Here is a 15,362-nt window from a genome sequence, read left to right as displayed (position 1 = left end):
CTTTACCCGCGGGTATTTAAATAGACAAGAATCTATCCCCGACGGATATAGCGGGTACGAAAACGTTCTCTGTTTACCTGTCCCCGTTACCTGTTGGGGAACCTGACTATTTGAGCTGTCATGCGAGTATTAGGCTCAAAGAAGCTCAACATAGGTATTTTAGCCAAAATCTGAACAATCATATATATAGTTTATGTGTTCTATAAACCCTAGTTCAATTTTTCCTCACCATCTTCGCCAGCAGCATAAGCACGCCTACCTCACGAGCGCTCGTGCCCCTCGCTTCCTCAGTTTGGTCTCTCTGCCACCTTTGCTCGTCCTCCTCGGAACCTCGCTCCTTCTCCTCGATATCTCTGAGACTCCGACACTTATATCCGGGTGAAGAAGAAACGTCTCCCATTATAAAGCTGTGACCTTAAATGTCCTTGTTTATCGGGTATGTAGTACTCGTCAAGTATCTATTATCCGACCGATACCACGATGAATATGGAGATGAACATAAATCTATATCAAGACAGTTAATAGGGACGGGACGGAAGGACAAGATGAATTCTTAGTAACGGGCAAGAGGACGTTCCCGACGATACCGACGGGTCCGTTGCCATCTTTACCCGTGACCCGGCGCAAGGAAAAACAGCAGCGGACCAGGTATATCCCCTGCCGAGGAAAGTGCTACGGCCACGCGTACCACCTCACGACCATGTGGGCCCGGATAGTCAGTGACTACGTGAGCTTGCTAGGGTGCGCGTAGCAGCGTCTCGGAAGGCGCCTTTCTCGAGGTGGGAGCACGACTCCCAGGCCCAGCCCACTACGAGGGGAAGCGACAAACGAACGGGCGCTTTGATTTTTACAGAAGCATCTCTCTCCTCAGTCCTATTTCTCTCGCTCCCGGATCTGAGCTCCCCCGAAAAAATCGTACCTGAGAGAAACCCTAGCACTGGAGGTTTTCCGCCGTGGCGCCTCGCCGGAGACCTCCGCTCGCCGCGGCCGCCGACGCGTCGCCCTCGTCATCCCCCCGGAAGTCCGGCGAAGATGCGCCACCGCCCGCCGGGGGCACGCCGCCGGCGGCGGCCGGCGTCACCCCGTGCGAGCAGGCCAGGAAGGCACTGTGTGTGCGGTCGCCGTTTGACGGGGAGGAGGCTGCTGGACGGGACCCCTGGCTGCCATCCCGAGTTGTCAGATGGGCGGCGGTGGGCGACGTGCGGAAGAATCATAAGAAGAACCAGCCCCAGCAGCAGCAGCCGGAGCCAGCACCTCCCCTGGAGCAGCACCCGAGAGTGCATGCTGGGTGCAAGGCCTTTTGGGAGCAGTTGGAGCCCTATTTCCGAGAGTTCACTGCGGAGGATTTCGAGGAATTAGTGACGAAGCATCAATTCTGTCCTAGCCAGATTGATCCATATTTTGTGATACCAGTTGTTGGCAGTAGTAAGGAGTTAGGGGAGAATTCAGATCTATCTCATGCTTTTGAAGCTGATGAAAGCCCGGATTTGAGCTCGAATTTGGGCAAGCATAACGAGGAGTTGGATAGGAGCAAAGAGGATATTCAGGACAGCTTGGATGATATTGGAGCCAGTGTAGAGCTGGTCACCCAAGATGAGAGTAATACAGAGAATTGTGATCAGGACATGCAGGAAGTGATTGTGCAGCAAGAGGAGCAGCCGGTTGAAATCGTGTTAGATCAAAGCAGGACTAATAGCATTGTTCTACCGGGACGCAGAGAGGATCTGTGGCCTTCTCTGAGCTGGCTCTTAGGAGCAAGGGGACGGTTTGTGCTCACTTCAGAGCGCCCAAACAAGAAGAGGAAGCTCTTAGGTGCAGATGCTGGGCTAGAGCAGCTTGTACTGCTGCCATCCCCTGAAGGTGAGGCTGGTTCGATCTGCGATGTTTGTTGTTTGGGAGAAAGTGATATGATGTCCAACAGGATGCTTCATTGCAAGAACTGTGAGATATCTGTGCACCAGAAGTGTTATGGTGTGCATGTTGTGCCAGATCGTTTCTGGTTTTGTGTTTGGTGTAGTTGGAATATCGGGATGCCACGGAGGTTGACACGGAGCGATGCCTGCAGGACTGTGTCAATGCCCTGTGTGCTCTGTCCGAAGGAGAAAGGTGCTTTGAAACCTTTCAAAAGGGACCCTGGTCCATCCACAGATGGAGGAAACCAAGAATTTGTACATTTATTTTGTAGTCTTTGGAGACCAGAGTTTTATGTCAAGGACATGGAATCAATGGAGCCTGTCACCAATATAGTAGATACCCAAGAGAATCAATCAAAATTGGTGTGCAGCCTTTGCAAGGTCATGCATGGCGCATGTGTCCGCTGCAGCCATGGTATGTATTTTGAACATAATCACTCCGATTCTAACACTAAGCTACATTCATCTCCTGTCTCTGAGAACTGAAGTTCTTATATGCCTGAATCTTTAATTTAAGATATGTTGTGGCACACCCTAATGCCCTATGACATTACAAGTCAATGTCCAATTTTTGTTCTGGACATGAAGACTCTACTTCTATGCCCCCCCCCCCCTAATATGGCTTAAGCTGCAATAATTCGTTCTCTTATTCTTTCTTTATTTTCTCTTGTCATACCCCAGTTTCACTTATTTGAAATCTTATAAAAGTGAAATGCACCAGCACTCCTTGAACTTGTACCACACTACCACAGTGTCTTCCATGTCCTGAATTCACATATGGGTTCCTAAACTAGTTAAGTGTGTCGTTTGTCAATATCTAAATCTTATTTTGGTGTCTGTATGCCATGCCACTCAGCATTTCTTGATTGATGTCTTATCAACATGCCTCTCCTGTTAAGTTGCCATTGTAAGCCAAAGCCATCAACATTTGGATTTAACCATATTTGTGAAAGAGCTGGATTCGACTATTTGAGTTATGTTGCATGGATAGTTACACTTGAATAGACAACCCACTTAGTGTTTCTCATTAACTAATCGGTATGCAGTTCTAGGCTTTTGGGGACCTTAAGAACATGAATCATTAGGAAAAAATACTGACAACTCATACAAAAGCAAATTGACCAATGAAAAAGAATTTACTTAGTTGCACAGAACCAGTTAAGGTCTATGCTATCATGTTGGATATTGTTGAATTTCACAAACTGGTGGTCATGCATAGTGAATATTTTTTTACCTCTCTGAGGTCCTGTGGCAAATCTCTGTTATCAAGTCAAATTGATTTATTATTGATGAAGGCTTGGCAAATAAATTGTGATTCCTTGTTCATTGTTTCTGTACAAATAGAGCTCTACATGTCTTCTAGATCTAGTGTTTTCTAAGGTAAACCTTCTACAAATAAGGATGTAATTTATTTTGGGGATGATCTGGTAGTTGCCTGGGAGAAGTATATGCACTGTGACACTCAGTTACGGTATTTCGGCCTTTTGACTATTGGTTTGTTCGGGGGGGGGGGGGGGGGGGGGGGGGGGTTGAGCATTGTATTATGATGAATACACAATGTGAAGTTACATAATTGACTCTGAGAAGCTTGAAAGGTACACCTTGAAAGTTGTAAACAGCAAGTATGTCTATTTTTTTTCCCCATTTTTGCCAGTATTTAATGGAAGCGTCACATTAATGAATATGTATTCAAACTCTAATATTTTGTCCTTTTTTGTTTGAGATCGTAGAGCCGTGACATCAACATCTTTTGAAAGTTCTATGGTTAATATGTTAATAGCATAAATATTGACAGTATGATAATTGCATGAATAGATTTTTCTTTGAAAATGCTTTCACAAAAGTATAATTCCTTGTTAGTATTTATGGATATTAAGTATACAAATCAGTGTTCAAAGTCATGTTTTGGTGTCTGTGCAATGCCAAAAACATAAAATGAAATAGAGCATAGGGAGTATTCTGTAGATTGTATCTGAACAATAATAGTTCTAATTTTATAATCCATTCATTTTCTAAGTTCATGCGGTTTTTAGGAGCATGCAGGACTTCCTTCCATCCTATATGTGCAAGAGAGTTCAAGCTTCAGATTGAGATATGGGGGAAGTTTGGTCATGATAATGTTAGTTCTTTTTCTTCTTATTGAATCTGTTCATTATATTTGATTGCTTATTATTAATTTTTCTTATTTTTAACTGTTAATAGGTTGAGATGCGAGCATTTTGTGCAAAGCATTCTGCTGTCAAAAGCATCAGCTCCATACAGAATGACAAAAGTGTATCTGAACTGGACTCCGCTCAAGTTGAGCCGCATGATGGAAAACCTCTTACTGGTAATGAACAAGTGAGATTTACGCGCAGCAACAAGGACAAATTTGTGAACAGCACAATTACTACTAGTTCTTGTAGCCTAAACAAAACACAGACAACTGAATTGGCTACCGTTCCATCCACTCTTGGAAGCACTCAAGAAACTCGTGCAGATATGGCTGTTGATCAACCCTCTGCAGATGGGAATATTATGAGCAATTCTGGAGATGTTTCCGGAATTCTTAGAAAGGTATTTGCTCATCTTACATAGCCAGATTAGGGTATGGAGGTTTTGTACCTAACTGCATTTTGTATATTTGCACTGACGACACAGCTAGTTGACCAAGGAAAGGTTAGTCTTGCTGACATAGAATCGGAGCTGGGTCTTTGTTCAGAATCAGTGGAAGCTGCTCTTCAGGTAATTTGCTGTTGATTTTTCAGTAGTTCTCATAAGTTGCTCAGTGTTTCTACTAGTTGTGTGCCAACATGTAATAATTGGTACATACATCTCACTCAATTTATCCTAGCACAAGCTGGTGGTATATGCATCTCTTTTGAACTTTCACTTATAGAATTATTATTTTTTCCACAACTTGTCAACTTTTTATTCTTTGTGTTAGCTGCTTATGTCTTTTTTAGAATATATAAAAACAGAGATTTTAAATGTGTATGTTATAGTATTTGAAAATTTTTATGTATTATAACAAACATTACAAGCCAACAAAAATCTTCACTGTAGATATAAGTAGTAAAGATGAAACTATACTCATAGGTATAAGTTTAACCATAAGTATGCATAACTCTATGGTGTTATTCTTGTGTTTCACAATGCGATGCTACTATCGCCCTTGATATGTTTTGACTTTTGAGAAAAAACAACGCGCCTTTACAGCCTGATGAGACAACTGCTTACTCCCCTGGCCTGAAGTTGAAAATGATCAAGTGGCTGCAGAACTCTGAGCGTGCTCCTTCTGTTCAAGTGAAGTCATTTAAAGAGGGTTCTTTGGCACAAGGTAATAACTAATAATGTTTTGTCCTCCATTATCTGTAATACTACAATGGCTGTGCGCCTGTGTCACTGTGGCCATTCTGTCTTTACTTTATATTTTGTCTGGATGAGGTTTAAAGTTTGTTGTACATAGTATGCTTCCTGATATGAAATTTGGCTTTACCAATTTATTCTGGATGATATTTATCTCTCTTGTAGCTACAATGCTCGATATTTATGGGAGTTCTATTCTCTTTTATTCAACAGGTCATCACTGAATAAGCTAACATTTGCCAATCATTACTTTGTACAGCCTGTCTAATGTGTGATACTTGGGCTCTGTTTGTTTCAGACAGCTTCTGCCTTTTGCCTCAGAAACAGAAAGCTGAAGCAAACAGCTAGCTTTTGAAATTGCCTTTTGGGAAGCAACACTTCATTTTTATTAGAAATTTAGAAGCTAGAAGCTGGTCTGTAGGAACTTATGTTGATTCTAAGTTCCAAGGGATGATAATCTGAGGGGTATTACATATATTATACATTTCAAGAAGCAGGTTTTCTAGAGGCAATGGCATCATTTAAAAGCCAGTTTTTGAAAAGATGAGCACAAACCAACATGCCCTTAGATATGATGCTATTGTTTATTAGTGTGCCAGTGCTAACTGTCATGTACTGTTTTGATCTACTTGCTTTAGAAATTTCTTGCTAGTGTTGGGCATGCAGCCTGCATTTTCTGTTTCTTTTTTTCTTTTAGAACTTGGGAGTCAAGCATCTGATTATCCCTTTTTGAAGATTAAACTACTCCAGGGCAATGAAGCCTCAATTTCATTAATTTTATAGACTTGTTGATTCTTCTGGTCTTTATGAACAGGTACACTTCTTAGGAGTGAAAGTAAGAACTTAACCACTGCTACACTTCAATCAGGACAGGAGGAAGCCATTTCATCGATTGATCATCATTTTCCAGAAAATGACAGTGCTAATAGGGGTGATTTAGTTCAAAATGGCTTTCATGATGATCCTGATGCAAATCAGATTTCTGGCCGGCATTTGCTCAAGTATGCCTACCCCCAATCCGGATGTGTCTTTCTCTCCTCTCTCCTCTCTCCCCCTCCCCCCTTCCTTTCCCCTCTTCCTCTCTCCATTACAGGCATGTGTGTACACAGGCTTTTGTTACTTTGTTACACTGGGTCCTTCTCGCACATTATTACAGGCAGTGTTTGATTTGAATGGATAAATAACTTAATCCTGCTTTTTTTCCCATGTAGCATGGATGGTTACTGCTGCTATATTCATCCTGTCATTGAGAAGAGGTTGCAAGGTTTGTGGAGTAATAACATGGAGCAAACTATACAGAAAAATGGCTATCATGGTAAATTCCTGCTGCCTCCTTCCTGTCAGTTAAACAGAGAATCCATTGCTAGTTTCTTTTTTCACATCTTAAAATCAACTTTATTTTCTCCCAATTTGAGTAGAAGAGTTATCTTGCTCTCTTCATGATGACCTTGGTGGTTCATCAACAAAACTTGGGCAATTAGCAGACAAAGCTGCCCTGGATCAAGTCTGTAAAGCAAAATCATCAGATACTCTCAAGCATTCACCTGATGATGAAATAGAAGGGGAAATAGTTTATTTACAATCCAGGCTACTTGATGGTGTTGTTTCTATGAAGCAGAGATATGGTAAGTTTTTCTTTGTCATGTACATTAATATTCCTTATGCAGCCATACAATATGGTTTTGGTTGTTGTCCGCTTTATTAATTCCCCTGCTGCTGCGGTATTATCTTAATAATTTGTCTTCGCAGTGCTAAAATGAACTGCTTAGATGTGTTTATATTTCTTCAGCTTTCTGAATCGATATTTCAGTCCGTCTTATATCTTGCAGAAGATTTGATGCTCAAGGTTGTCCAGAATATTTCTTACGAGTTGGATTCTTTCAATAAAAGAAAATGGGATCATATCATTGTGAATCAGTTTCTTCGTGATCTGAGGGAAGCTAAGAAGCGTGGAAACTCAGAGAGGAGACACAAGGAAGCTCTAGCTATCCTGGCTGCAACTGCACCTTCTGTTGTACCAACCTCACGAAATGCAACAGTGAGGAAAGAGACAGAAAACAATGTGGCATCTGCTAGACGAGAGGTTATCACTGTGCTTTGCTTGTTCAGTTGTTTCTTGTCAGGCATGATCGTTTTTTTATTGGCTTTTGTTTGTTTCCAGAATATGCCAAGAAGCAATGCTGGATCCTCAAGAATTGGCCAATTATCTTCATCACCACAAGCAAAGGATTTATCATTTTCCAATAGCAAAGTCGAGGAAACTAACTTTGGCATTTTTGATCTGGCAAAATTCTCTAAGAAAAGTGCTCTTCCCTGTGATATATGCATGCGATGTGATACTGTATTGAATCGTATTTTTGTCTGCTCCAGCTGCAAGGTGATTTGCATTTACTGTTTTTTTGTCCCAAATAAATTGCACTATCAACTATTAACTGGCTTGATCAGCAGGCTGCTGTCCACTTAGATTGCTACCAGAGCCTGAAGTATCCCACAGGCCCATGGAAGTGCGAACTTTGCCACGAGATGCCCTCAGATTTTGTTGCCTCTGGTGAGCTATCAGATCAAAATGGCGCGAAAGCTTGTTTGGTGCAGTGTGGTTTATGCCATGGAACATCTGGCGCTTTTAGAAAGAATGTGAAGGGTCAATGGGTTCATGCTTTCTGTGCTGAGGTAGTGATTTCTAGTTTTCTGTTTCCATATTGCTGTTTTGCTTAGCTTATGCACATTTATTCATTTAAATTACCCCAACTTTCCTTAGTGGCTGTTGGAGACTACATTCAGAAGAGGGCAACATAATCCAGTCGATGGAATGGTACTATCTTGTTCTAGCTATGCTCTTAGTATTTCTGTATTGGCAAATAAATATATCTTCTTTCATATTTATTTCATTATAATGCATAGTTATGTGAGCATATCACCAGAAGCCATCTTGAGTACAATATGACTGAATTATCTTATTATTTTGTTCTGGCTGTTCAATCAAACCTAAGGAGAGGCTTCATCACAAGGATAAAGATGCATGCTCTATATGCCACCGCTATGTCGGTGCATGCTTGAAGGTTTGTTTTTAAAAAAAAGATCCTTTATACCTATTGATCTAGAAATGTAGGCAAACGAATCAGATCTTGCTAACCTTCTCTCTTTCAACCATGCAGTGCAGTACAGTAGACTGTCAAATTACTTTCCATCCTTCATGTGCTAGAGATGCTGGTCTTTACATGAATACAAAAAGATTGGGTAATATGTTACAACATAAAGCATACTGTTGTAGACACAGTATTGAGCAGAGAAAGGTAAGAGATACTTTAAATTGTTTAGGAGAGGTTGATGTCTTCACCCTGTAACTAGATTTGTATCCTTATATGTCATAATTACCTTTACATCCTTCTATGGAAATTCGTGCAGGCCTATCGTCAACAATATGGACCTGAGGAAGTCAAGAGCATGAAACAAATGAGGGTAAACACACCTTTTACATACTTTATCTCCTGCAAGGATCAATATTCTGCTTAAATCATTATAGATTCTACTTTTTTTTGTTTTACTAAGGTAGTACTAATTTTAGACTGCCAATCTTTTCATGGTACTTTGTGTTTGTCTCATCACCTTCGCTGTGATGTTTGTAATTCACGTGCATTTTGTGTCAAAACAGCTCTCGGCTCTCAAGTCTTATTTGGTTCGTTAGATTTAAGTATTAGTGTCATGATTTGTGGGGCGAGCATCAGCCACGGTGAAAATCATTATAGGTATTAAGCAGTGTCCAGCAGGCTGTATTTGATGAATATATATGACTGTCGTTGTCCTAATAAATGGTAGATATCACAATTTCACATATAAACACAACTTCAAATCTTCCATGTTTGTGCTTTTACCTTTGTGTGACCTTTAAACATTTCTTTTGAGTATATTTATATGTAGACATGAATAGATTTACAGAAGCATCAGGAGCATTCTAAAACATCTATGCTCATACCTGACAAGTAGTAAGAAACACAGAACTTAAGTTTCTCTGATTTGGACTTTGATAATGTTTACAAAAAATGGCTTGATGCTATAGTATATCTTGCTGCTGATCAGTGGCCTATAGCTTGAAGATGGTGAAAGGAACTCTTGGATTATATGCTTCTATTTTTCTCATTCTTGGCAGGTTGAATTGGAACTATTACGCTTCCTTTGTGAGAGGATTGTTAAGAGAGAAAAAGTGAAGGTTAGCTGTTAATTGTGTCTATTTCTGCACCTTTGGTTTCTCGGGATGTTTAATAGTTCTCTTTCATATTTGTGATAACAGCAAATGGTGATAATGTACTCATCCTTGAAGTGTGTTTTCCCATTTATTTTGTCATACTAATGTTACTATCCTACAGAGGAGGATATATTTGTTATAAGAGAGAATTTCCTATCTGACATCAGAAAAAGTACAGCTTTCTTATTTGACACCCAAACTCAATCTTTCCTAACTGTCTCGTTCTCAAGTTTTTCTTTCCTATTGGACACTTCTGTTAGTTTAGAGTTATGACGGTGTTAAGTCCTAGAGGAAAAGGCCGTTTTACCCCTGTCTTAGTTGGACTTATTTTCAACTGTTATGTTTTCCTTTTTCGATTGCTTGTGTAAAATAAAGGAACGGGCATAATCTTTTTAGACCCTTAGATTGTACTGCACCGATATATCTACAACGCCATGTAGCCGATGGCTGCCGTATGGACTATCTGAGCACATTTGTTAGTTTAGCTACTCGTACGTATCGCATGCATCATGCATGAATGTGCAGACAGCTAGCTTCTTCATTTCTTTTCTGTTTCTTGACGACGACACGTGAGCCTGCACACGCGTCTCCACTAGCTAACTTTTCTCTTCTTCTTCGTGTGTTCAAACAGCAGCTTCACAGTAGCCTTGGCCGCGCCGGGCTTGGCCACAGCAGCCCTGGCTGTGCCGGACCTGGGCGCGTAGGCCCTGGCCGCGCCCGGCCTCTGGAGCCCCTCAGAGGCTGCGCCGGTTGCCCCCGTAGCCGCGGCGCCCGCCTCCGAGGCTGCGCGGGCCACCCCCATGGCCGTGACGCCCGCCTACGCGGTGCCCGCCCGTGCTAGTGACATTCGGGGGAGGATAGAGAGTCGCAATAGATGACCGAGCGTCCGATTCCTGGCTTCCTTTTGCTCAAAGGATATTTCAATCTTTTCCCGTTGCCCCACTAGGAGATTTAACGGTGTTTTCTCACAGAACTAACGGAAGTGTCAAATAGGAAAGAAAAACTTGAGATGAGGACGGATAGGAAAGAATTTGAGTTTGAGTGCCAAATAAGATAGCTGTACTTTTTCTGGTGTCAAATAGGATTTTTTCTCTTGTTATAAACTACCCCTGGACTCCACATTTTTAGAAGTCCTGTTTTTTTTGGCTAACTTTGATCAGCAACTGATCCAAAGTATATATGGTTTTGGTTGCACTTAATACCATTAGGTAACTTTGTAAACAAAAAGTAGTACCATTAGATTTGTTTTGCATATACTCTCCGGGTCCAAAAAAGGTTGCAACTCTCGGTTTCCAAGGTGGAATTAGACAGATAGGTAAAAGACGCATGTACCCCTTACATCACCAACCCCGAGTCTCTCTTAGTTTCTCCCTCCACGCTCATGTCCCACAGGAACCTGAGCACCTCTCTGTGCTAGCCTGGACCCCTACAGTTGCATTCTTTCTTGGACAAAGCTTCAAGTCTAGAATGGCATACTTTTGTGGACGGAGGGAGTAGTATTACAAGGGATTAATCTTGTGGTTCTTTTCTTTTTGTTATTATTATGTGCTGCAATTGAAAGTTTAATTCCAATTCTCAGTTACCATTGAAGCACAAATTGGATCCTATATTTTGAAATTGAACTTCAATACAATGGTTACAGGAATAACCCCTGAGCTAAGTAGACAATTTATTCCAACATTGAGCTAAGTAGCTAATTAGTATGGGTATATGTTGTGATGTGATGTAAATTGTGAGACAGGAGGCCTATTTGCAGTGCTTTAGTGGATGTATTGGTTGTGTATTTGGTCAAACCAGACGCTGGTACGGTGAGGCGTCGGCTTGGGCGCGGTCGCCCCTGCAGCCGATGAAGCGCTTCGAGTTGGACAGGACATGGGTACCTTGAAACTGAATCAACTTTGCTTTGAGAATCCTCCCCAAATGTGCTCATAGGCCCTGGACAGGCTCATGGACCGAGCTACACCGCCTTAGCATGGAGGCATGCCACCGCCAGACAAAGGAGGGGACGAGCGGAGCCAGCAGGGGGTCAGGCGCCCCCGTGGGTCGGCCGCCCCTTGACTGCCTCCGGTGGCCACCGCCTTTGGTCGGTGTGCTCCTGGGTGGACCTGGAGTGTGTCCTTGTGGTGCCTTCGGTCCAGAGTCGAGTTTGGATGAGCCACTCTATGTTTCCTTGGCCTGGATGCGCATTGTGCTTTCCCTGATTGCATACTTTGTCATGTGATTCATAGTTGTGTCCTACAAAACATACTTGTACCAAAACTCGTGGAAAGTGAGTTAAAATCCCTAATTCTAAGTTTAGGTGTTTACATTGGTTCATTTTTGTTTAAATGTTGGTGGTATGATAATGAATTAAGCACCGCCAACAATCAACTCCATTAATGAAAGTTGTTCATCTTCAGGTGGTCTTCAACTTTGCTTTGAGAATCCTCCCCTAATTCTAGCCAGTTAGAGAGATCTAGGGTGAAGACATGGGTACCTTGAAACTGAATCAACTTTGCTTTGAGAATCCTCCCCAAATGTGCTCATAGGCCCGGGACAGGCTCATGGCCGTTTGGAGGTTGGCCGGCCGTTAGAGCTCCACATCGGAGGCTAGCCGCATTCCCAGACCACCTGTGAATAGGTTGATCTTGTGCTGCGTGGTGAGCTCGCGACGAGATAGCAGGGCGAGAAAATGGCGCTGGTAGTCCACCTATCCGGAGCGCTGCAGGGCTTTGAGTTCGCCGAGAGAGTTGGAGTGGATGGGAGGCCCAAAGTGCAGGTTGACGAAGCGCGGCCACGAGATGAGGCAAAAATTCCGCTACATCTGGCAATACAATTCACGGAGTTGCCGTCCAGATGGAGAGACGCCATCTAGACCTTCTCTCCAAGGTGTGGTGGCGCAGAAGTAGTTGTTGCACTCGTTCAACCACGTCAGGGGATCTGACTCGCCGTAGGGAAAGTTGATCTTTGGGGAACACGGACGACCGTAGTGATCGTCGTGGCTATGGCAGTCGTCACGGCTGAAACCATTGTCGCGCCCTTAGTGGCCATTGCGGCCGTAGCGGCCTTTGGCCGGGGAAGTAGTCGCGACAGAAGCGGCGATCACGAGGATCGCCATGGTCGAAGTAGATGGCGCGGTCTTAGATGTCGCCACGGCCGTAGCCGGTGTCATGGTCGCGGAAGGAGTCACGGCCGTGGTCGTCGTCACCGCCACCACCGTGGCCGCCACAGGTGCCCAGAGTTCTCATTGAGGCCCCCCTCATTGCCCCCTGACTGGAACTTCTTCGTCCACGCAATTCGCGTGTTGTGGGAGTCCATCCGGTTGTTGATGGCGGCAAGCTGCCCCAGGATGCGATCCTGTTTCGCTGTCATCTCCGCAGGATCCGTAGGGCCGGGCATGGTGATTGATGTCCCAGTGCTGGTTTTTTTTATACCAAATTGATACGGCGCTGGTGGGGAGGTGTGCGCAAGGGAGAGTAGAGTAGTAGCTGGGATTGGGAAGATGAACGCAGAGGGTAACGAGGCTGGTCGTGGGTCTCGACGGTGGCGATGTAAGAGTCCTCTGGCGCCACCATCGAAGGAAACTCCATGCCCCTGTAGGAGGTTTATTCTTTCTTTGATAATCCTGATTATAGATCTGAGGTGCCCTTTATAGTTTAGGTGCACTTGCCTAACAATAATAAAACACATCTCCTATAATCTCTCCCTGAAAGCCTCTTTCCTAAACTAACGCAGCCCCTTAGTTGCCTGGGCTTGGTGGGCGCCTAGGACGGCGCCTGTATTGTCGACCCACATAGGAGTCGACAACACTATCTTTGTCCCATGTAGTTTTGAGGTCTGGCAAGTGAAAAGTAAAAATATATGCTCTTCTAACTGTGATTTTCTTGAAATACGTTATGTGCATAAAAAGTAAAAATAGAATATTTTAGGCACTGGATTGCAATGAGAGGATGATTTTGATGTCCGTGTGCTAGTAAATGTGCCAAATGTACAGTAGGGGTCAAGTAAATGAGTATATGCACCAAAAGATTGCAGCTATTTAGTGTTGATGTCAGTTATTATTGCTGACATGTGTAGTTTAGGAAACGTGCCAAATGTACAGTAGGGGTCAAGTAAATGAGTATATGCACCATAAGATTGCAGCTTTTTAGTGTTGATGTCAGTTATTATTGCTGACATGTGTAGTTTAGAACATCTCAGTTGTCAACCTTCCCATCAATCTGAAAAGTAGAGACCTTATAGCTTGTGAAACCAAATGTGTAACACTTGGATTTCTGTTGTGGTCAACTGATCTTACTGCATCAATTTTGATGTTTTCTACACTAACATTTTTCATCTTGATTACCAGAAAGATTTGGTTGGATGTGCACATGACATACTTGCTGCAAGGAGGATAACTGCTGTCTCTTCTTCGTGGACTTCTTGTTATGCTTCTGGACCTGGAGCAAGTTCAGAATCTGCGACTACTTCTGTTAATAACAAATCATATGGTGGAACAATTCAAAGGTCCGATGATGTCACAGTGAGATCGGACGATGTCACAGTGGACAGTACAGTTACCAAAAAACATACCATCAGGTTTTCTCTGCATAACAGGGACACTGATAGGAACACCGCTGACAGTTCCACATCAACAGTATCATACAAACGGAAGTTGGATGATGGGGAATCACTTGCATTCAAGAGTCTTCCTGGAACACCAGCTACTGCCTTACTGGAGTCACGGGATGTAGAAAAGAAGCCAATAGATAAAAAGGTTTTACATTTTTATGGTTGATTTTGCATCTGTATTTGCACAATTTTATGAAGTGTTCGCATTCCATTTTATCCTCATCGATTCTGATGCTTTACATTACATTGCAGCGTAGGGAAATATATCAAAAGGAGCTTGTCATGGCTACTTCTCACCCAGCTTTGTTGAAGAACAAGAGCCCTCCAGAGAGATATGTTTACACTCGCCGTAGTTCCATGTCCAAAAGGAAGCAATGTAGTCAGCATGTAGTTGAAGGACCTGGTGGATGACAGAAGTAGCATCCTGGTGGCTTCTTCTTGGGATGTTTGGAGAATATTCTTGGAAGCTCGATGCACAAAAGCACAAAGCAAATACAGCAAGCGGGGCCGGCCATTAATCATGACGGAGCCACAGGGGCAGGCATGGCTGCACCGAAATTGGAAATTTGATGCAAATGGGGCTCTTTGAAGATTTGACCCATTGAGCCCATGTCATCGTGGAGGCCACATGCGTGAATTCATTCACTTAGTTAAGGGCAGGTTTTGTGAAATAGGCCCTATTGCTAGTATGGCGTCTTTTCACATTAATTATGTGGAAGGAAATCGATTGAATTATGTGTGCCGAAAGAAAGTGGATAGACAAATATTGCTAACTGGCGCCTTCCAATAGGCCATCCGCACATGAATTACCATGTTTAGGAGTTGTAGCTATGTACTAACAGAACTGCATGTTTTGTTGTTGTGTGTCTTACATCTATTCTGACTTGTGAAATGAACCCTCGATGAGTCGTAAGGCATTTCATGTTTGTACAGGCATTTAGGTTTAGCCTCCTGCTATGTAGTTAACTTCATAAGCATTATCTTGTAGCCTTATGTGGTTAACCAGATCTTTGATTTATTAGTTAATTTAGTGAACCAAGAGCTGCCTTGTCTCCAAATGGGTTGTGACTACCGGTGGCTCTTACTGTATTCACATCTGTTGTTAGCATGAAGGCTGTTTATTGCCGATGTTGAGCGCCCAACAGCAGTATTTTTTAACAAAATACCGTGCTTGTTTTGTGAATACTTGCTGTAACCTCAGACTAATAATGTACATGTATATTCAACCTCAGAAGTCTGCTTATGTTTTGTGAATGGCTCATGTGTCA

General features: G+C 42.9%; 1 protein-coding gene across 1 annotated transcript; it reads left to right on the top strand.

The window, feature by feature from the left end:
• The first annotated feature begins 700 nt into the window (after positions 1-700).
• Positions 701-15,133, top strand: LOC136523644 (uncharacterized). Its single transcript, XM_066517259.1, has 19 exons — positions 701-715; positions 936-2,328; positions 3,947-4,032; positions 4,116-4,469; positions 4,554-4,637; positions 5,112-5,232; positions 6,076-6,262; positions 6,473-6,576; positions 6,680-6,886; positions 7,091-7,344; positions 7,423-7,638; positions 7,710-7,931; positions 8,020-8,073; positions 8,252-8,320; positions 8,417-8,554; positions 8,667-8,720; positions 9,409-9,468; positions 13,832-14,239; positions 14,347-15,133. The coding sequence occupies exons 1-19, from the start codon at positions 701-703 to the stop codon at positions 14,503-14,505; spliced, it is 4,185 nt and encodes a 1,394-aa protein (XP_066373356.1). The 3' UTR covers positions 14,506-15,133.
• Positions 15,134-15,362: the final 229 nt, after the last annotated feature.

The sequence above is a fragment of the Miscanthus floridulus genome, chromosome 18 (genome assembly GCF_019320115.1).
Source record: "Miscanthus floridulus cultivar M001 chromosome 18, ASM1932011v1, whole genome shotgun sequence".
In the NCBI taxonomy this organism is placed as follows: Eukaryota; Viridiplantae; Streptophyta; class Magnoliopsida; order Poales; family Poaceae; genus Miscanthus; species Miscanthus floridulus.
The sequence above is the reverse complement of the archived record's forward strand: the minus strand, read 5'-3'. Positions and strand labels throughout refer to the sequence as shown.

Excerpts from the sequence above, each read along its gene's own strand:
- LOC136523644 (XM_066517259.1), top strand. Across the intron at positions 8,074-8,251 it reads ATAATCCAGTCGATGGAATG|GAGAGGCTTCATCACAAGGA; the intron begins GTACTATCTTGT and ends ATCAAACCTAAG. Across the intron at positions 8,721-9,408 it reads AGAGCATGAAACAAATGAGG|GTTGAATTGGAACTATTACG; the intron begins GTAAACACACCT and ends CATTCTTGGCAG.